We start from the raw sequence: 22068 nt of genomic DNA, 5'->3' as shown, positions 1-22068 counted from the left end.
GAAGCATACATAGAGCAAAGATTTTGCACCGGGATCTCCTAGGGTGAAGCCTAACACTTCACACCACAACAGGTGTTTCTCTGCCACAGTAACTTGTTCACTTGCTGTGATTTGAGATTATGAATTTCGTGCATATATTTTCGCTTATTTTTGCACTGTGATATGGGCAGTTTAAGGCTGCAATTCTGCACAACACTTACTTGCAGTGGGGATAAAATGGGAAAGGGGGGGAACCGTGTCTGCCATCTTGAGCTCGTAGAGGAAAGGTGGGTTAACAATGTAATAATAAATAAATACTGGTAAGTAATCAATCAAATTCAATGGGGTTTAGTTCTGAGTAAACATTCCTAGGGCTTTAACATTGGACAAAGGCAAGATATTAAGTTTTTCAACATATAAATGCAAATGTAAAACAAAGAAAAGGCCACATATTTACGAACACTCACAATATTATGCAGCCCAGTGGGTTAGCATACAGTAGCGCTTATTTATTTACTCAGATTTAGTTTGGGTTAAGCACTTCCTTCCCCCCTGCTCCTTCCCTCCTTCAAAGCACCCCTTTCTTTTCAAAGAAGATGCCATCTGGGCTCTCTTAAACGTGGCCCACAGTATCATTTGCTCCACAGAGGGTACAGTCGAAATGGACGACACCCAATTAAAGCAGGCAACACCCATTTAAAAATACACATAAAGTATCCAAATTAAAATAGCATTAAATCAGCTAAAGCTCAATGGTACTTAAAAACCTTGGACACATTCTACTGGGGAAAAAAATATTACTTCATTACTGTGTTCCATTTAAAGACAAATGGATGCAAAAAAACTCTGTCATTGTCATTGTTGGCAACCGCCTGTCTCAACAATGGAAGCGTGTGGCAATGGAAGAGTGCGCTATTGGGGCTAAAGTCAAACCATTGGAGAATTTCAGCGCCAGCTGTGGCTGAAGAGATCAAACAGGAGAAACATCTTCTATTGCAGTTGGGCCAGATGAAGGCATCCGTTTCACTGTTAAGGATGCATCATGGCGTTTCTTCTATCAGCACTCGTTTCTCCTCTGATCACTGCTGTGGATTTAAAGCATACTCAACTCCTCCGAAAGAATCCTGGGAACTGTAGTTTGTTGAGGGCACTGGGAGATGTAGGGGTAAACTGCAGTTCCCAATACCCTTTAACGGAAGTAACATGCACAGCGTCAGTCTCTAAGGACACAGCGTCAGTCTCTAAGGACATAGAACAATCCTAATTCCAGCTTGGGTGGAAGATGAAGGGGCAGGCAAAGCCCTGTTCTCTGATACAGCAGCCTGGAGCTGGCAGTGAATCAGGTCCAAAGCCATCAAGTGATGGTAGTGGGCCAGCTCTGGAGCCAGTGGATCCCGGACTGGCTCACCCCTCCCTGTTACTATTTTGAGTCTTTCTGTGGGCTGCTGCCAGTGGGAATCCCACTGGCTGTGTTTCCGACCACCTGCACTTTTGCCAGGCGAAATGGGGATCTCCATGCAAGAGGGAGGCCAATGAAGCTGTTTTGGACTGGGCCAAGGAAGATCTCCAACCCATCCAAGACCCACCCACCTTCAGTGCAACAGTTGGGGGTTTGGATCTCTGCCTTATTTGCTTATTATATTTATATCCTAGCTTTATTTAATATGGAACTCAAGGTGGCATATCTAGGGTTTCTGAGAAGACTCCAGTCTAGGCAATAACTAGGCCCAGACCTGCTTAGCTGAAGTAATTTTGCTGCATCACATGTCTTCATACTATGCTCCAGTGTCAAGGAACAAAATAAGAAAAAAGGGAGTTGTGTTACTGTTTACTTGGGATCTTTTGGATACTGTCCAATAGGTGCTCATGAGAACACATGCAGACGTAGTCCACAAAGCACTTACAGTTATGCTACTGTAACGGGAATTTCAGTTCCTTAGAGAAACATTTGGAATATTGGTGCAAAAAGGGTTGGGATACAATTGTGATTGAAACATTGACAAATAACATAAAATTGGCCCAGTCATCAAAAAAAGAGGAATGGTTTTGGATCACAGTGTTTTGATATTTGTAATGTATGTAAATAAGCAAGCAGTAATGTAATGCCGCCATCTTAGGATGATACTTTGTGGAACTTATTTTTTTATTTTTACTGTAGTAACATTAAGAATAATAGCAACATTTATTTGAAGAAAGATGTTTGGCTCCCCTACAGCAATCAAGTGATGGGATCTCTTTTTCTTCCTTAAAATACCTGGAAAAGTTCTCATACACTGCTGCAACATTTCTTGTCAGTAGTCAATTCATACTGAGAAAGCTAAAAGTTATGCTCTATTATTTTAAATTGCATACGGAGCTACTAGGATCTCTGCAGCTAACATTTTCTAGTTTAATAAAGGCAACTATGAAGAAGCATATATTGATATTTGAAACAGTAATCCCATGGTTTGGTCAGCTTTGCATAATTTCCACTGGATGTGGGGAAGCAAGATTTACTGAGGAAGATTTTTGTAATGACGTTGGTCTCCTAGTTGGCAAGTTATGTTCAACTGCTCTACAGACAAAGTATCTTTTCATCAAATTGATTCTTTGGGGACAGCTCATTTGATCTCTTTGAATTGAATCTGTCATATTTTCCACAAAATACTTAAGATTAATAGTACCATGGAGTTGGCAGAGTTAGGTTATGTGTTTTATGTGGTGGAACAGATTTGATTTCTTAATATTCAGAACTTATGGGACTGAGATTCCAGTGTTGTATTGACCACAAGTCATCAGCACTGAAACTCATATAGATAAATTTTTCAAAGTGCTTCCATGTGAAAATGTACACAGAGCATGTATTCTACCAGAAGACATATGTATGCACATCTTCTTTGATTTTTGTTTTGTACTGCTCGTGTTTAAAGATTTGAAATAGCTGCGTGGATACCTAGTTCCCAATGCAACATTTCCACATTAAGAGGTCCAGCAGCGACTTTGGAAATGGCAAATCATATACAGTACATACAAGAAATTTAGCTTTCTTTGCTCTGGGTCACTTTCAATTGTCCTTCCTCCATTCATGCCAATGGAGCCCTTGCACTAATTAAGCCATTATTTAGCCACTAGATATTGTGGGAAAAGGTTGACTGCCTGTTGTTGAGAAAAGGGGGGGGGGGGAGATGTATATAATTGCATTTAAAAGAGAGCAGGTGGGGTGGGGTGGGGGGGTTAGAAAAGGGAAAATGCAATTTGCTGGGAAAAATAATAATAATAATAATAATAATAATAATAATAATAATAATAATAATAATAATAATAATAATAATAATTTATTTATACCCCGCCTATAATTAATTATTTATACCCCACCCATCCCAGCCACTCTGGGCGGCTCCCAATCAAGTGTTAAAAACTTTTATTATTAAAAACTTCCCTCAAAGGTCTACCATGTGGTTAGAGTGTTGGACAAGGACCTGGGAGAGGAGGGTTCGAATCCCCACTCAGCCCTTACCATCTCTTAAGCCCAACCTACCTCACAAGGTTGTTGTGAGGATGAAAAGGGCAGGAAGAGAACCATGCGCACCACCTTGAGAGAAAAGTGATCTATAAATAAAATAAATACATAAATAAGTGGGCGCTCCCTTAAAATACTTCCCGCTCCCCTCCCCATGGTCCCTTTGCTTTCAGACACAGATAAGTATTAGGATTCTGTGAAAGCCTTGCTCCCCTACTAATGCTTATTCTATCGCATTCTCCTAAAGCAGTTCCACACCCCACACCCCCGCCATTGACGCCTGAGGTCCGGCGCCAAAAGTAAAGGCAGCCCTCCTCAGGCGACGCCTCTTACCTGACTCGCTTCCCAGGCGCGGCGGCGGCGGCGGCTCCAGCTCCGAAAGCCCGGAGAGCAGCAGACAAGCGGGCAAGGAGGCAGCAGGCGGCGCGCGTCCGGAGGAGGAGGAGGAGGAGAGGGGGCCTCCTGGCAGCGCGGCTCCGGCTCGGCAGCCAAGGAGGACGGAAGGGGGAAGCCGGCGGTGCAGTCGCCTCCCCGTCCCATCCCGGAGAGGGCGCTGAGCGAGGAAGGGGAGGAGACGGCGGGAGAGTCCAGCCTGGCCGCGCTGCCGGGCGTTGGGGAAGGGAAGGCGGTGGGCGAGCGCTGGATGCTCCCGCTCTGGCGACTGGTGGTCCGGAAAGCGGAGGTCGTAGTCTCCCCTCTCTTTCTGTGGCGCCGGATTACCCCTTTGGACTCCTCCTCAGAGACTCATAATTCTAATTTTCTCTATTATGCAACTGAAAAGGAGCAGGACCTTTGAAATCAGTAGTTTTGGTTGTGAACAGAAAGAAGTAAACATTGCTGTGCTGGCCCATTAAAAAAGCCAAAATCCACATATTATAAGGCAATATTATTATTTTTATATTTGTATAGCATCTTTCTGGCCAAAGAAGCCCAATGTGGCGCACAACATCTTGAACATGCAGCCGTTTATATACAGTAATTGAAGCAATGTTACAAAACTCAACACAATGGCATAGGATAACGGGCTCAACCAGGGCAGTCCTAGATCCCAGAGTAAATATATATCTGAAATGCCTGGGGAAACAGAAATGTACTGAAGTGACAACTAAAAATGGGAAGTGTGGAGGACAACTGCACTTCCTGGTGGGTGTGTGGGTGTGCCACAATTGGGCCACCACTGAGAAGGCCCCGTCTTGAGTTGCCTGTTGATGGGATGAAGAGCTGGGCATCCCCTTCTCACCTTGGAATACACATTGGAAGGCATGTAGGGCTTTGTACACCAGTACCAACACCTTGAATTGGGCTTGGTACCTTTATTAGGCAAATCAAAATATTGCCAAATAGCATGCAAGCTTTTCAGTTCACCTGATATCTTCATCAGCCCTAAGTCTTAGGACCTTTTCCCAAGAGACACTGAACGTTGTTTCCACAAATCAGTGTTTGCTTTTCGTGCGTCGTTAATTCAGATGACAAATCTAAAACGGCTTGGATGATAAGTTGCTGCTCTGTTTACCTAAGGAGGGGCACCATTTCCATAAACGCCCCCTAGTAGTCCCCTTCACCAAACCCCACATCATTTCCAAGGGTCCTCAACCCTCAGGAGCATACCATCAGGGAGTGAAAAGTTGGTTTCCACAAATAATGGATCATTGGGTTTGGGGATACTCAGACAATCTGCATGTGTGAAAGATCTCTCACTAAATGGTTTAGGGAGCACTCATATGCACATGAAACCGGCATAAAGCTGAAGTTAAGCCAGAGTAAATTACACCAGATCCAAATCCTGTTCAGCAGCACTGCTGCTCTGCCTAAGCTTGGCAAAGGGATAATAAGTGTTTAAAATGATGTTCTATGCTTACTTCCAAGTCAAGTAACCAAGCTGAATGGGTTTATGATCCAGTGTGGTCCCGCCACTGCCCCCTCCCTGAATGCCTCTTTTTGGAGACTTTACACCAATCTCAGCTCAGCCAGCTTCAACTGAGCCCTAGATGAAAAAACAAGTTACACTGGGGTATCTTGGGCTGAGACGAGGTTGGAGATTTAACACCAGGCTGCTCGTAGATATTGTTGGGATTCCATTCCTTCGTTGCAGGGTGTGTGATTGTTTTCATCACATGTCTGTGTTGACATTCCATACTGTTGGAGTCATGAGAATGGAAGTTCAGTTACACTGTTCCGTTATGTTGTCCTATTGATTTTAGTCTGCTCTCTCTCAAAGAAGGAGAAGGAGAAGGAGAGAGGAGCCACGTTCCTTTGTTCTGTAACACTTGTATATAATAAAGTAGCTTAGATTCCACACCTCAAATGCCTAGCTTCTCCTTGGACTCTGCTATTGTATTGTGTGCATATATCTTCGGATATATGTTGCAGAAGAGCATTGGGAAAGAAGAGTGATGAATCATCCTGAGGGTCACTTGTGGGGGAGAAACCAGCTGCCTAGTTTTTATCTTAAGTGACAGAAAAAGCCAACTTGGTTTGTATGTATAATATATATATATATATATATATATATATGCAGGTTTTGGTGTTTTCGGGTATCTTCCCGTGTAAGAGTTGGGGTGTCTAGGCGACGTTTCGACGAGGTCTCACTCGTCATCTTCAGGCTGGTGCTTTCGGCTTCTTGTTACTAGAACAGAGCAGGATCTCAGTGTTTGAGTTCCTATAAATACTGTTGAGGGGGTGTGGTGTATAGCCTCCAACGTTCTGGGCAGAGAGGAAGTTCCCAGGTTATTGTGCCTTTTCTTCTTTTGTTCATTAATTACTTGAGGGATATCTTGAGTGATTTCTTGAGTGATATTCTGAGTACCACTTAGGAGGGTCATTAGGTGTGGATTAGTTGCTAAAGCTTTCGTGTCTTGACCTCTTGAGCTTGTGAAGAGTTTTTCTGAGTTTTTCTGAGAAGAGTTTTTCTGAGAAGATGGCTGTACTGCACTTAGTTGTGCTCTGGCTTGGCTTCGTGTATAGGGGCGAGCTGTGGTTTTGTGCCCTGTGCCAGCCAGATCTGTGTAGGGATTGCAGGGGGGTGCAGCATCCGGAGGTGCCACTATGGTTTGGCTACTGGATGGTGTCTGTAATTTATCTGTGGAGAGGGTCTGGGTTTGGGTCTGGTGTGGTTGATTGGAGATGGCGTTCTGTGTGCCTCTGGTTCTGGTGTCGGTTTTTGTGGGGAGGGCTAATTTCCAGATGTCTGGCAGGCGGGACGTGTCGTCACGCTTGTTCATGTTGTGAGGGTGTTTCTCTATCTCGATGGCTTCCATGATTATTCTCTTGTGGTGATGTTCCATGTTAAAGAGCAATTTGGAATACTATATATATATATCTGCTTTTCATTTTATCTGAAACTGAATTCTGCCAAAATACAACATGTTCCATTCCAATAAAGGTCGATACAATAAATGGTATCACTTTTTCTCTTACATTGTGTGGCCAGCTGCAATTGTAATCAAAGCTTATTGCAGTGGATGGAGATGTGTAAACTTATTTTGAGTAAGGTGGACTTTTGTTGGAATACTTTTGTTGGAAGCAGTCAGATGGCTGACATATAAATATTTAAATTATTATCATTACTATTGCTAGCTTACAAACACTACAAATGCAGTCTAGAAATGAGAAAATGTGAATAATATTGTAGTAGGAATAAGTTGGTATAACATTGATTCTGTAAACATAAAAGTAAATATATAAAAACATTTATATCAATCATATCTCAGCACCAAGAATAAATTGATTCTCATAGTTCTAAGCAAACACCTGAATCTTTGGTCTTTTTCTTATTGAATGATTTGTTTAAAAAAATTGAAAATAGCAATCTTAAATTAAACAGAAGAATAATCACTGGGCCATCCAAACATTGCTCAGACATTTAAAGCATAGCGTTGGCAATCTGAATTTGACATGGTTCCATTTCACCAAAACAAAAGAAACTCTTCAAAGAAAAACAATGTAGAATCTCCAGGATTCCAGACATTCAAGTTATTGAAATAATTAACTCTCTTGGAATCCTACCCCAATTGATGTAATCTCTTCAGCTTGTTTCTCCAGTAAATATCATAAAGATGTCACTCCCTCTGCCAATCTGATTCCAATCATAAACCGCTTGCTGTCTCTTAGGACAAATAAAGAGGCAGATGGAGAACACCTTACCAATATTAATTGTTTAGTTTTTTTCGAACTGGCTGCAATAAATTTCACTTCAAGGGGGCAGGATCAGAATGTCAGTAGCACAAATACTGAAGAAAACATATTTGTAGGTCTCTTATTTCTTGAGAACTCCAGCTGTTTGTAAGGGCACTGCTTTTTATGGCAGGATGGTGCACACATTGGGAAGTGAACAAAGAAAACGTTTTTGCTGCAGTTGCAGACAGTAGGAAAGTTCCCTTTGCAATAACCTTTGAGAGCCTATATTTCTGATGCTCAGAAACAGTTAAGGAAAAAAGGAGGGTGGGGAAGAAAAAGCCAGGAAATACACCATAGAATCATAGAATTGTAGACTTGGAAGGGACCACAAGGGTCATTTATGCAGGAAGCTTTTGCCCAACATGGGGATCAAACCCACAACCCTAAGATTAAGAGTCTCATGCTCTACCAACTGAGCTATCTCTCATGAACCAGATTGCCCAGCATTGATAAAAGGCGAAAGACAAGGGACTAGTTGCCTGAGTTCAGGTTGCGAGGTAAGCAGAAAAGTGGGAGCACCAACTAAACTGGAACCTAAGAAGCTGGCTTCTGAGTTTAACTTTGTTTATCTAGCTCAGTCTACACTGACTGGCTGTGCCTTTCCATGATTTCAGACAGTTTTTCCAGCTGTAGATTGTTATGTATTCAGTGGTCTGTGTTTGCCTGAGCTTGAGTCTGGACTAAGGATTCTGAGCTCCTGTGTTCTGATTTGATACATGTTGTCCAATCACAGAACCTTTCAGGATTTGGGCCTCTGCCATTGGCCCTTGAACTCTGAGTCGTGATTCGCAGTTTGGAAGTGTAGATAGCCAATCATGTTGGAAGTGGGAGTGGCTCAGGCTTTCAGAAATGTATATAAGGAGTTGCTTTGCCTCTGTTTCCCAGTTATGTAGTTCAATAAAGGTTCTTGCTGTTATCACTGTGTCTTGCCTCGTGGGAACCCACCTACACTTCATAGATGTTGGGGACTGACCTCAAGGCATGCAAAGCAGATGTAAAGAAAGCCCTGTTTGGCCCCCCAAATACTGGCTCCAGGATTTTGGAGGCCCTTAGCCATGGCACTCTTAGTGAGTTCCTTGAACCTGAAAGATTCAGAACAAAAATGTTATTAATCTGCATGTGATCCTTTTGGATACTCTGCAAAGTAGGAATGATAGAATGGAAGATGGCTGGCCCTCTGCTGAACCTGAGGTCCTGGCAAATGCTCAACCTTAAGAATATAAGACAAACTTACTGGAGCAGGCTAAATAACACCTTTTTCAGTAGCTACACTTACTCCCTCATGTACTGTATTTTTCGCTCTATAAGATGCACCAGACCACAAGATGCACCTAGTTTTTGGAGGAGGAAAACAAGAAAAAAAATATTCTGAATCTCAGAAGCCAGAACAGCAAGAGGGATCGCTGCGCAGTGAAAGCAGCAATCCCTCTTGCTGTTCTGGCTTCTGGGATAGCTGCGCAGCCTGCATTTGCTCCATAAGACACACATTTCTGCTTACTTTTTAGGAGGGAAAAAGTGAGTCTTATAGAGCAAAAAATACAGTAAATATCAGGGCCATTGGCTTAAACTTCTGCCTTCAATGGCCATATAGGAATTATATGAAAGTGTTATTTTTGTTAGTTAAAAAAAGGCTACTGTAATGCACACAAAAATTCATATACATAGAACCCGTTGCATTTAATTGTGCCTTAATAACTTATACAAAACAAACAGCTGTTTCAGGTAAGTGTCAAGATAAAATGTGTGTTTATAGTGTTTGTTTGTACTTCCAAGTAGCTTTATATTTTTTGGCTGAGCAACAGTGCTGTCATCCCAGTGATCCAGGATCTTATCCATAAGACAGTACATGGATGCAAAAGGTCACAGATCTGGCATCTCCAAATCCAGCTGAATTAATAAAACGAAAAGTTGGCTGGTTTTGCAGAAGCATTTTGGTTGAAATCCAAGGATGTCCAGACGGATGTATTGGAGCCAAAATGCCCTTTGAATGGTGTCAGACGCTATTTTACAGCTTTTAAGATTATGAGTTAAGATGCTGGTAGTGTTTTAATTTTGATTGCTCCTAGCTGAGAAACTCACTTTAAAAACGAGACAGAAGGTTGAATTTACTAGAAGCAATTGTGTGGTCTATTTGCATGATCTAGTAACATACAAACCAGTCACTGGACACTTCATTCAGGGCAAGGCATTGTTAGACACAATTCCCAACTCTCTCCTGACACCTGTTGCTAAACTGGTTACTTTGCTAGAGCCATCTCAGAGGTCGCAGCCAAGATGCCCGTCTTGCTAAATCTTGGTAACACGTGACCAATTAACAGCCTCATCAAAGATGAAATTCTGAGCAACTGATTTTTTGATTGGCACCAGATCTTTCCAGTTGTCATGCCACTATTTCAACAGTTTTTGCATTCCTTTCTCAAAGTAGCTGGACCTTTTCCTAGAAAGTTCATCCAAGAAAGATTTATATTTTTGTCAAAGTAGAGCCACTGTGTGTGCATTTGGGTCCAGCAGGAGTCTTCTCAAAGCACTATGTTCCTACTTATGGCATGAGCATAACTCCTCTCAGGCAATGGTGCTTTCTTCACCGTCACTCTGCTCCTGAAAAAAACACTCCTAGGGGCCAGGGGACCTTATGAAACAGCATGGATGTGGCTTGGGCAACTGAAAGGAGGCAAATTGGTGGAAACTGGAGGGACACAGTATACAAACCCATACAATGCACTTTTGAATCCAAGCAGCTACCTAGACTGCTTACGCATCATATATTCAAAGCACATTCTCCTCCACCCCCACGTGAAGCCTGGGAACTGTAGTTTAAAGGTGCTGGAAAGTGTAGTTCTGTAGGGAATAAACTATGGTGTCCAGGATTCTTGATGTGTACGTGCATGTATGCAGCTTGGCTTTTGTAGCTTTACACTTCCATAATAATTTTAAGGTATTAATGTTATTTCTTTTCAATATCTATCTACCATCCAAGAACTGAAGTTGTCTAGGCAGTTTGCAAGTTAACAAAAATTGAAACCTAATACGAGAAACATAAAATATAAAACCAGCTTTATTCTGTACCAGGGTGTAAGAAAGTCTTGCTGATTAATTGGGCTGCCATAAAATATTTTCTGCTGGTGTCAAGCAATAGCATATGTATTGCCTATGCATTTCCTATGAAACAATAGGAGGAACAGATTTGCCATTCAAGTCAGAAGTGCAATAGAGCAATTTTTTTTAAAAAAACACCCATCAAATGTGACCCGGTGTATAGGGCTACTTTTACAGGCCTGGTTCTTGGCTGCTTTGTACATCTGCACACCTAACACTCAACTATGTATTTTTTTTAAGGTTACTACGTTAAATCTGCCCATGTGGTGTAGTGAACAGAGTGGCAATCTTAAATTGAGATGTGGAATTAAAACTGTGCCGAACCATGCAGACATTGGTCAGCATTTAGCTACTATCCCATCAGGCATATGTATCACACATATATCTTGGACAGTGACTCCACGTATTTCATCTTCACCTTCTCAAAGGAAGTATGATCCAGTGAGACTTATCAATGATAATGCAAGAGCTCTACAGATGCTGATATTTTGATAAGAAACACACCCACCCAAGTGAAGCAATGCTGAAATGAAATGCTTGGAAAAAAAGCAGTGCCAAAAACACCCTGCACTGAAGTAGGTATGGACACTTGTATAATACAAGAGTGGAAAAGTACAGTGCAATTCTGGGTCGTATAAGCAACAGAAGAATCAAGGGTTACAATAAAGCAGATGGGAAATGTCTGTTCACTCTGGAATGCTTAAATTTGAGTGCAAAGTAAAACATTTGCTATGTGGGAGAAGGGATTATTGGTTTTGTGTTTTATTTTGTATCCTCATTTTCTTTTTTTATGTTGTGAAGCGCCTTGTGATCTTCAGATGAAGGGCAGTATACAAATGTAATAAATAGCCACAAACCACACACAGCACAGCAGGTTAATTATAGGAGTGAAGAATTTGCATGCCTCACCTTTGTTGGTGCTTTTAAAAGCAAACAGCAGCAACAGCAGCAAGGTTGTTGTGTAGCAAAGAATATGCAGAAATCTGTGCATCAGAACTTTGAGGTCAGTAGGCTGATCCATGGCGAGTGTCCTTTTTAACTCCCACAACAATGCAGACTACTGTGTCCTGCAAATTAATCTGTCACAATCCCTTAACTTGTGTTAAGAAACTCGGATCATCAGCCAAGGCTCTTCTCTCTCTTCACTGTAAGAGCAAGGCAGGTGATGGCAAAAAAAGAATTTGGAGGTACCCTCAACTCTAACTTCCATGCTGAAGTATGAGCTGAGTTAGTTTTCTTCTTCTCTTTTGCAACAGATGGGAAGCACCCAGAGTACAAAACAGCAGACGAGGCTACTATTTGCATGCAAATAATAAATATAAAATTAGAATCAGTTTTTTTTGGGGGGGGATGTCTTGTTAGTTGTACAAAGAAAGGGCATACACAGACATGAGGAAATATCCCTTTTTATTAGAGACTGATTTGTTTACACAGAAGATTTGAATGAGAAATATGCACAAGCACTTATTTTCATATGTTCCTTAATATTAAAAAATAAATAAAATTAAATTAAATAGCTCAACCAAACAAATGCCTAGTATGGTATTGGTCCAGGTAAGCCAAAGCTAAATAAAACCCTAAAATTTAACCTGTCTACAAAGATTGATGCCTTGCAAAGCAAACAAAAACTCCATGCCTCACTTAACTCAATGAGGAGGGTTACATATCAATGCACTTATAAGTTTATAAACTAAATTGGAACATATTATTGCCCAGTTGGTAGGTGAGCATAAAGTCATCAATGGTTTGCACAGGGTGTTTAGGCACTCACAGTGGTGCCCTGGCCACAGGATTTCCTTTCAGCCATCTGGGGCGGAAGAGAGATGTCACATAACTTTCAGTGCTTTTTACTTAATTTCCATTTGATCACTTTGCCAATTTGCAGGGCCTTTCAGAGGCTGTGACGGGCCCCATTGCACCATGTGATGTCATGTGTTCACTGTGTCATGCCGTGTGATGTCATGTGTGTGACGCACATGACGTCACACACACGAGCCAGGCACCCCCAATGTGGGTTGGAACACCTGTTCAGCAACAAGCAATGTAGAATCTAGCACACACACCCTAGAAAAGAATGCTAAAGAACTGTTCTTCTACTACCTGCTAGTAAAACATACTGTTGCTGACCTTACTGAACTTCCTGGCCTAATTCCTTCTACAACGACTGGGTTCGATGACACAATCTGCTGTCGAGCTGACTGCACTCTGCACACAACCCAACAGTGCAGTGGCTCCGGTTGAACTACACATGACACGAGTGATGCTTGCTCAACACGACTGCTTTCTTTTTGGACAAAAAGCAGCTGAAGGCCCTGACCTGGAATGCGTTCCTCAATAGGGACCCAGTGCAGGCTTCCTGTTGGAAACTGCTCCCCACCCAGGTCACACACATCCATTATCTGCTTTCCAAAGGTGTTGTTTGGAATAAGCACTACAGAACTTTGGAGGGCAAAAAGTCACCAGGAGAGAAACAATTTTCAGCAAAAAAAGTGGCACAGTTCTGGACTGGAGCATGCTAAGTTGCACTCTTTGAGGCTTCTCTTAAAGGTAAGATTGGCCAGGATAAGCATGATTGTTTAAAAAAATGCAACTAGCATTATTTTGTAGTTTGGTTCCCAGTGACTTAGGATACAAGCCAGGAACTCCCTGATGTGAGCTTTGACTCTGCTATGAACAAACAAGCTGGCCATTAGGCAAGCCACTCTTAGCCTCAGCCCCACATCTGCAGCATGAAGGTAATAATACTGATCTACCTTACAGGGCTGTTGTAAGGTTAGAAGATAACAAGCGTGCAGTGCTTTGAACCTAAAGCACTTGTAGAAATGCTAATAATTCACAGTAATACTTAACAGGGCACTAATAAATGAATCTCACTAGAATGTTTGTAAATGCAAACAAGAGGACCAAATATTCTCACACTTAAGCAGATAGCTAGATATACATATATTTGATGGGCACAGAGTGTTGTGCCCAAAGATACAACTGGGAGAAATAATTTATCCCAACTGGTGTGTTCCTTATGGTCCCCAAAGTGCTATATTTACAAGCGGACTCCCATGGGAAAAAGATTCACATTTTGGATACTCAAAGAGGTATTAATTGTTTACCAGACCCAACAACTCCAAAGAACGTATGGCATAACCTTAAATCAAACTGCACACAATCCATACAAAGTTTAGCATTTCAAAATCACCACCGCTTTCAATGGGAGGTTTATGCACTTGCTTGTCTTCCACTGACATGAAAGGAATTTCAAAGTGGTTTCTTCCCATTGTTTGCAATTGTCGGATGGGATGACATCAACAGACAAAATAAATTATCATAACTATCACAAGAAGAGAAGGAATCGCTTGGCCAAAGGCTGAAACACAGAATTTCCATAATAAATCTAATCTGGATTAGAGACTATGCCCCCTTTTTTCACTCACACATTGATTTGCCATAGATGTGACTGGGTTCACCATCTTGATACAATGCATGATGTGGTACCTTGCAACTCTATCATGTTTTCCAGCTCTGCTTCCTATGATTAATCTTAGGGTCACAGATTAAAGCAGTAGGAAATGTATTTGCCAATCCATGTCAAGTGTCAGAAACGTGTGTTTTTCATCTCTCTCTTTTACACATACATACAGACCCCTATTTTAATGTGTATCTAGAGAGAGAGAGAGAGAGAGAGAGAGGTACTCCTTTACAAGCATCCTGAGTGAACAGGCCTAGAGTGGGTAGGGAACTGATGTTAACATTAGACTTCCCACTACAGAAAATAGTTGCAGCATCAACAGGGATGCGGGCAGTATTTGCAATGCCTTCAAAAAGCCACATCTGTGCAACTTCAAGGGCCCCAGACCAGGCCACTTAGGGATCCAGATTTGGAGTTGGCTTGAAAAAAGGGAGCTTTGGTCTGGAGAACCACATTAAGACTGCTGGCAAGAGAAAGGGCAAAAAAAAGGGGGGGGGCAGTGGCTGAACTGGCCAATTACAGCTGAACTGGCCAATTCTAGGACGGGGGGGGGGGGTAGTAGGTCAAAGGGCTTGCAAGAGCCAAAATTTCTGTAGTAAAAAGTTCAATCTAATCTTGATGCCCAGAGTTCCTCCAATACACATATTTTCCCACTGCATTTCTGAGCGATTAGCCAGTCAGAAAGCACCTTTGCGCTCAGAGCACAATTCAAAGTGACCCTTTTCTTTTTATTAATAGCTGAGCTAGACCTTTATAAAAAAAAAATTGTGTTCTCAACCACAGCTCTGCTGTAGAACGATGAAAATTTGTTTTTTCAAACCACAGGGTAGCTATCCACTTTGTTAAATTTTGAGCTTTGAAGACACAAGCTTTTGCTACCACAGCTGAGAAATGTGTTTAAAAAGGTCTCAAATATTCCTGATGAAATAAATATAAGCTCAACTGTTCAGGGTACCTTCTGTTTTGTTTTATGATTGTGGATTAAAGGACAATGTCACAACCTGAGGCATGATCCAGAAATTAAGAAGACAAGAGAAACAAAATTCCACACTACAGTTTACACCCCTAGAGATTTTCTAGATTTGCAGGAGAAGATGTGAAAAAAACCCCAAAACAAACCTACATTGCAACGATTATCACTTTAGCTAATCAAAATGGTTCTCAAGCCAGTTCAATGCTGCTTTAGGCAAATAGGTTTTTCTTTTGAATAATCTACAGCAAAATAGCAATAAAGACAACCTGGGAGATAATACACCTGTCCTGAAAAATGAAAGAATCTATTGCTCAGGTGTCGTGAAAAGTAAAGCTATTTGTTCTTTAGGTACATTTCACGCACACACACTTGCTCGCACACACGGCTCCTCATGCAGACACATAAGGTGGTGGTGGGTCTTTGGCAGCGCCATTTGCAGGATCATCATAGGGTGGCAGCAACACCTAGGGAGCAGCAAAAAGGAAAGGATCAGTTTTGAAAATGTAAAAATCCACAAAGACTCATGCGAATCCATTACCAAGTTTTCTGCCTCTCAGCCTCAGTAGGTTTCCGAGCAAAATTCAAAGTGCTGGTGCTGATCTTTAAAGCCCTCAATGGCCTCAGTCCTGTATACCTGAAGGAGCATCTCCACCCCCATCATTCAGCCCGGACACTGAGGTCCAGCGCCGAGGGCCTTCTGGCGGTTCCCTCACTGTGAGAAGTGAGCTTACAGGGAACCAGGCAGAGGGCCTTCTCGGTAGTGGCGCCGGCCCTGTGGAACGCCCTCCCATCAGATGTCAAAGAAATAAACAAGTATCTAACGTTTAGAAGACATCTGAAGGCAGCCCTGTTTAGGGAAGTTTTTAATGTTTGAAGTTCTTATATCACCTACACCACGGGGTTGTTGTGAGTTTGAAATGGGGAGGAGGAGAACCATGTATACCACCTTGAGCTCCTTGGAAGAAAAAAGGTGGTATATAAACGTAATATAAATAAATACATGTGTATCCCATTTTTGTTCCTTCAAGGGGCTGAGGGACTGGTACATGGTACTGCCCCAGTTTTTCTCCCTAGCAAACCCTATAATTTGGCTGGACAGGGAATCGGGTAACCAATCTTACACTACTCACACCAGGTTGTCAACGTCAGGCAGTTTTTAACCCTCCCGCTCAGCAGTCCTGTAAAACATATCCAACTACGTTCAGTAGGTTGCTCCAAGCTTTCTGAGGGCTGCAGGGGGCAGGGAAATGGAAATATTGGTTGTGTAAGCTGCCATCTGTTGTTGGCTAGAACCCAGGCAGTACACAAATGGTCTGGAAATGGCACCCAGTACGGACCAGAGTCTGCTGCTGAATCCTTGCTCTTCATAGCTAGGGAGGCGAGGAGGCAAGGAAAAGAGCAAGATAATGAAAACAGAAGTATAAGGAAGAGGCGTCAGAGGCCAAGTGCAGTTGTGGATTTGAGCTGATGCGCTGTAAACATTTCTGACACGGAACCAAAATCTGATCTACAGCATCAGGCTGGAACATCCCCAAGTGTTAAGTGTTTTTCCTTCTGCCACACCTTCGTTCAAGGTGGCTGATGGAGTAATTCCAGAATAAGTACTACTAAGGCTGGACTTGTGCTCAACACCTCTAAAGTTTAGCAACTTCAAACTTTAAATTCCACAAGGAGAGAGCAGCACACACGCAACATGTTGCAGACATATTGGGTTTAAACAAAACTGCACTTAAAAAAAATAAATAAATCAGACATTTGCTTCTCAGTCCTCTTGTTGTTTTGTCTCCGGAGACATTCCTTCCACACCAGCACAGCTGTGAAGAGCTAGCAGCAGCAGCAGCAAACCTTTGTTTCCTTCAGCCAAGCATTGTAATGGAGCAAATAGTCAAGAGCTTAGGAGAAACATGAGAGGCCAGGTCATTAAACTGACCACCTGCTTCACTTTAGGTTCCCTCCCCCCCCCTCCCGCAAGCCCTATTGTGGTGATGTATCTGTGGCTACGCAAACATATTAAAAGACCACCCAGGGACACCGACAGATTAGGGCAGATTGATGGGGCTGCTGCATCATGCATAGGGAGCTATGAGGCTCTGCCTGTTCAGTCAAATCAAATGCAAGTGGAATGGGGGGGGGGGAACGAGTTTGGAAAAAGGCAAGCATGCCCCTTCCATTTGTCATTTTTATTATTTGACATATTAGTGAGTTATTACAAAACAGCCTCTTAGTAGCTTACAAAAAAAGGTTAAAACCCCAAAAGGCAAAACATTACAGTGGTGCCTCTCAAGAAGAAAAGAATCCATTCTGTGATTCTCTTCGTCTAGCAGTTTTTTCGTCTTGCAAAGCAAGCCCATTGAAGGATTAGCGGACTAGCGCTATTAGCGGCTTTTAGCGGCTTATCTGCTGATCGGATCAGCTGATAAGTGGCTTAGCGGCTTAGAAAAAGGGGGGAAAGGGAAAAAAAAAACAGCAGGAACTTGCAAGACATTGTCGTCTTGCGAAGCAAGCCCATAGGAAATTCGTTTTGCGAAGCACCTCCAAAACGGAAAACTCTTTCGTCTAGTGAGTTTTCCGTCTTGCGAGGCATTCGTCTTGCGGGGCACCACTGTAAAAATACATTTCAATGAAACCATTCCATTAATCACGAACCCATTTTAAAGTGCTGGTTTTGACCTATAAAGCCTTGTGTGGCTCAGAACCCCAATGAGACCACCTGTCTCCATGTGAACCAATCTGGATCCTGCTTTCAGCATCCAAAGCCCTTCTTCATGTGCCCCTTCCAAGGGAGGTGTGGTGAATGGCGACATGAGAACCGGCCTTTTCAGTGGTGGCTCCTTGCTTAAGGAATGCTCTCCTCAGGGAGGTATGGCTGGCAACATCGCTATCTACTTTTAGGCACCAGGCAAACATTTCTTTCTTTCTTTACCTAGGGCTCTGGCCCTTACTTTGGAGCAGCAGTTCTCAACCTGTGGGTCCCCAGATGTTGTTGGACTACAACTCCCATCATCCCTGAGCTCTGGCCTTGCTAGCTAGGGGTGATGGGAGTTGTAGTTCAACAACATCTGGGGACCCACAGGTTCAGAAAGGCTGCTTTGGAGGGTTCTATATATCTGTGGCCTCTTTCAGTGGGTAGAATGCATTAGACCTGTCTTTTAGATGTACAAATGTGTTTTTAGGTTTTTATTCTATTTCGGTTTTTTACCAGCTTCAAACTTTGTACTATTTTGTACATAATAATTTGGGTTATGTCTTGCAAATAAAAGTGATTAATAAGTGCGAATAAAATCATCCCAGTAGAAAAATAACAAAAACTTCAGAAGCAAGTGCAGGGTCCCATGTCAAGTTCTGCCCCCAGAACTGCTTGTGATCATTGGCGATGGCAGGCACTAGCCCCCACAGTGGACCCATGAACATGCCACTACTCTGAGAAGGACTCCATACCTTGTATTCTTTGTTCTGCAACTTGGGGAGAACCATGTCTTGCATTAACATTGTTGTTCTTAGAATACTGTACAAGCACGCTGCTCTGGTTTTTACAAACCCGAACATGGTTTGGAGATTCTGTCTGAAGCACACAGGCCATGTGCCGCTTGTTTAAGCTTTCCTTAATGCATTATCATCTGTCAAGAAGTAGACTCCAGAGTGCCTCCCTCTTCGCCTGGGCAGGAAGCAACCTAAATGTTTATCTATGAGCATTTCCATTAGAAACCAGCCTGGAGTGATTACAGATGGAAGCTGGACTGCCCTGAGATAATTTATAACCTCAAATTCGCTGCGCTGCCAAAACATTCTTAAGCGCACATTTGTACATTTTCCATGTGCATGGGTATATGGCTGCCCAATTACAGAAGTCCTCTATTATTTTAAGGAAAATAAAAGGGCTCCCTCTTTAGGCAAACAGCACACGTTTAGCAGATACAGTTTCATAAAATATATACTGTGCTGTAGTGAGATCATCTGGGATTCATTAAGATAATATATCCAAGAAAATGGCTGGTAGCTCCTCATCTGCAGCAGAGATTGTGGGGAAGAACCTTAGATTCTTCCAACACATTGGTGTGGACCATCAGAGGTCTTAGTCATAACAAAGCAGCTCTATTGCTGAAATGACATTAAAATGTTCCGGAATAGGATGCATCAATGTTTGGGGTAGGGACTTGTCACTGGGACACATTCTCTTCCCCCAGGGCTTCCTAGATTCCAGGGACCACAGAATGTTTAAGGAAGGAAGAGGACTTGGAGCAGGAGGAGCAGGCAGAGAATCAAGAACTGTTTGAAAGTTACAGATAGGTAGCCGTGTTGGTCTGCCATAGTCAAAATAAAAAAATTCCTTCCTGTAGCACCTTAAAGACCAACTAAGTTAGTTCTTGGTATAAGCTTTCGTGTGCATGCACACTTCTTCTTCTTTTCGTGTGCATGCACACTTCTTATGTTTGAAAGTTGTTTTGTTTTCCACAAAACAACATGGATAGCACAGACACAGGTATGTGCCTGGTGGTTGTAAAAGGCTGCAAACTGAACATCCCTTGGGTGTACTATGGTTTTACTAGGTGGAGTTATGCATCAGTTTTGTGCCTGTACATTTGCTTCTCACGCTGCCCTCTCCCTTTTTATCATGCTGCAATTCAACACCTCCAGGGTTAATTTAACCATTGCTTCCTAGTGTGACTGAACCTGATGAACCCTCACACGCCCCAGCAAATGGTGTTCCAAAGCAAGCATATTGCCTCTGAGCCATGAGAGGAGGCTCCATTTAACCACAGTTGACGAATTACTCTAATCTCTTTTGCAGAAAGACTGATTTGGTTGACAGCCCTTCATTACTCAGCTGCAATTTGCACGAGAGGGAACCACGCTTGCCTATCCTGTTTGTGTGAATCAGCTCTGGAAAGCAGTAGTTTACAATGTGGCTAAGCAAGACATTGCTTTCTCCACAGCAATGCACTGATGGGGCATTTGGTCCGGAGGATATTACAGTAGCTGTACTAGGTGCTACCATCATCCAGAGTGCATCAGAAATGGGGGCTCCCCCAAAGTAACTGGAAACAGAAGTCAACAGCAACAACAACGGGCTAGACAAGAAAGTGGTTTCATGCCTACATTCCACACCCAAAGGCTGTCAGAGCCCCATTTGATTTTGACATCCTTACCGCTGTGTCATTAGTAGTAATGTAGACCAGGACATCTGAGTTGTTTCTGTTGTTAATGTATCGATAACAGTTCCATACACAGCTGATCAGGTAAGCCTGCATGAGGAAGTAGAGGCAGAGAAAGAAGATTTGTTGAATTTGAAACAGATTTTCTTTACCACACACTCTTCACTGAAACATGCTACGTGATGATTAAGAAGTTGATTTATTTTATTTTTTTGTAGTCTGTCCAAACGTTTCCAAGCACAGTTCAAAGTGTTGGTGCTGACCGTTAAAGCCCTAAATGGCCTCGGCCCAGTATACCTGAAGCAGTGTCTCCTTCTGGCAGTTCCCTCACTGCGAGAAGCGAAGTTATAGAGAACCAGGCAGAGGGCCTTCTTGGTAGTAGCGCCCACCCTGTGGAATGCTCTCCCACCAGATGTCAAAGAAAAAAACAACTATCTGACGTTTAGAAGAAATCTGAATGCAACCCTGTTTAGGGAAGTTTTTAATGATTGATGTTTTAATGTATTTTTAATCTTTTGTTGGGAGCTGCTCAGAGTGACTGGAGAAACCCAGCCAGATGGGCAGGGAATAAACAACAGCAACAACAACAGCAACAACAATTACACTAACTTGTTGTAGCAAAAAACCAAAACAGGTGAGCATTTTGATACCATAAAGCTGAGTCACCTATGGAGAGTCCGAATTGACTGCAGGCTGGAAGAGTCCTCGAGTTTCTATTAATGGATTATTATTTTTTTACCCCTTGGTAGCCCATGGATGTCATGGAGCATGACTCTTTCGATGTGCCCCTTCCCTAGGGGTACAATGCCCTGGTGTTCAAATCACTGACAGGCATTTTGGCAAATGCATTGTGAAGGCAAGGCTTCCTCAACAGGAGAAAAATGCTGTAGTAAGTCCTTTTTTGAAGATGTCAACGGGGAGGCTTCTAAAAATTTATGTGGATTTATTCCACCTGTATAGACTTATTTGCACGGCTGCTTTAAATGCTTTAAAAGACTTAACAGATGGTAGTATGGATGTGATATCTGGAGAATTCCCAAGTGAAGCACGATGCCTCAGAGGGATTTTTTGGCCTCTGAGAGATGAAGGGGAATCTCTATGAAGCAGTGCAACTCAAAGCAGGGACTCTTGAAATACTTCGCTGCACCTCAGCTGTCCTGATGTCAAAAAATGCTGCAGACAAGCATCTCATTAAAGCAAAAGTCACGTCTCTAAACATACTAGGGAGTGGGTGATGGGGGAAGAAACAACAAGCACAAGACTGGGGAGAGCTCCATTATAACAGGGTGGCTTGTCATCTATATGGAAGATTTTACCTGGAAAGCAAATCCCTTTTAGCTATTCCTCCCCAAACAAGGTGCCCAGCACAAAATCCTCTGGACTTATTTTGCCTACAATTTGGCAGGCTTCATCCACCCTAGAAAATTTGCCTGCAAATTTTACCCACTTCCATGAAAAGAAAAAGTTAGAGCTATGTTTTTTAGAAAATTTCCCTGCAGTGAATGGGGTTGGGGGTTCAACATGAAGCAGGCTTGAACGGAGTCCGACTGAGGCAATCTGTTTTCTGAAGCACCCAATCAGAGTCCAAACCAATCTTGCACAACCCTAGATTTTGGCTCTAATCCTATACACACTTGCTTCCATGTAGTAAATCCCATTGAACTAAGTTAGGCTTACTTTTGAGTAGACAAAGACACACATAGGATTGCTCTGTTTAAGCCAAGCTCTC

The 22068-nt window shown here is 42.5% G+C and overlaps 2 protein-coding genes across 3 annotated transcripts in view; both read right to left on the bottom strand.

Annotated features, from left to right (window-relative positions):
• The window catches only part of MATN2 (matrilin 2), a 57974-nt gene extending 54012 nt beyond the window's left edge, over nucleotides 1-3962 (bottom strand). The window contains exon 1 of the mRNA XM_081204461.1: nucleotides 3812-3962. The gene's annotated coding sequence lies outside the window, so the exon portion shown is untranslated. The remainder of the gene's footprint in view (nucleotides 1-3811) is intronic.
• Nucleotides 3963-12140: 8178 nt separating this feature from the next.
• The window catches only part of LAPTM4B (lysosomal protein transmembrane 4 beta), a 135091-nt gene continuing 125163 nt past the window's right edge, over nucleotides 12141-22068 (bottom strand). For both annotated transcript variants that reach the window (XM_081205145.1, XM_081205144.1), the window contains 2 exons: nucleotides 20334-20429; nucleotides 12141-15650 (listed from right to left, as the gene is read on the bottom strand). In XM_081205145.1, coding sequence (XP_081061271.1) covers nucleotides 15576-15650; nucleotides 20334-20429 — 171 coding nt within the window. In that variant the 3' untranslated portion in view covers nucleotides 12141-15575. The remainder of the gene's footprint in view (nucleotides 15651-20333; nucleotides 20430-22068) is intronic.

This window comes from Podarcis bocagei (assembly GCF_964188305.1).
Source record: "Podarcis bocagei genome assembly, chromosome: 8".
Classification (NCBI taxonomy): domain Eukaryota; kingdom Metazoa; phylum Chordata; class Lepidosauria; order Squamata; family Lacertidae; genus Podarcis; species Podarcis bocagei.
This window is presented reverse-complemented; position numbering and strand designations above follow the sequence as displayed.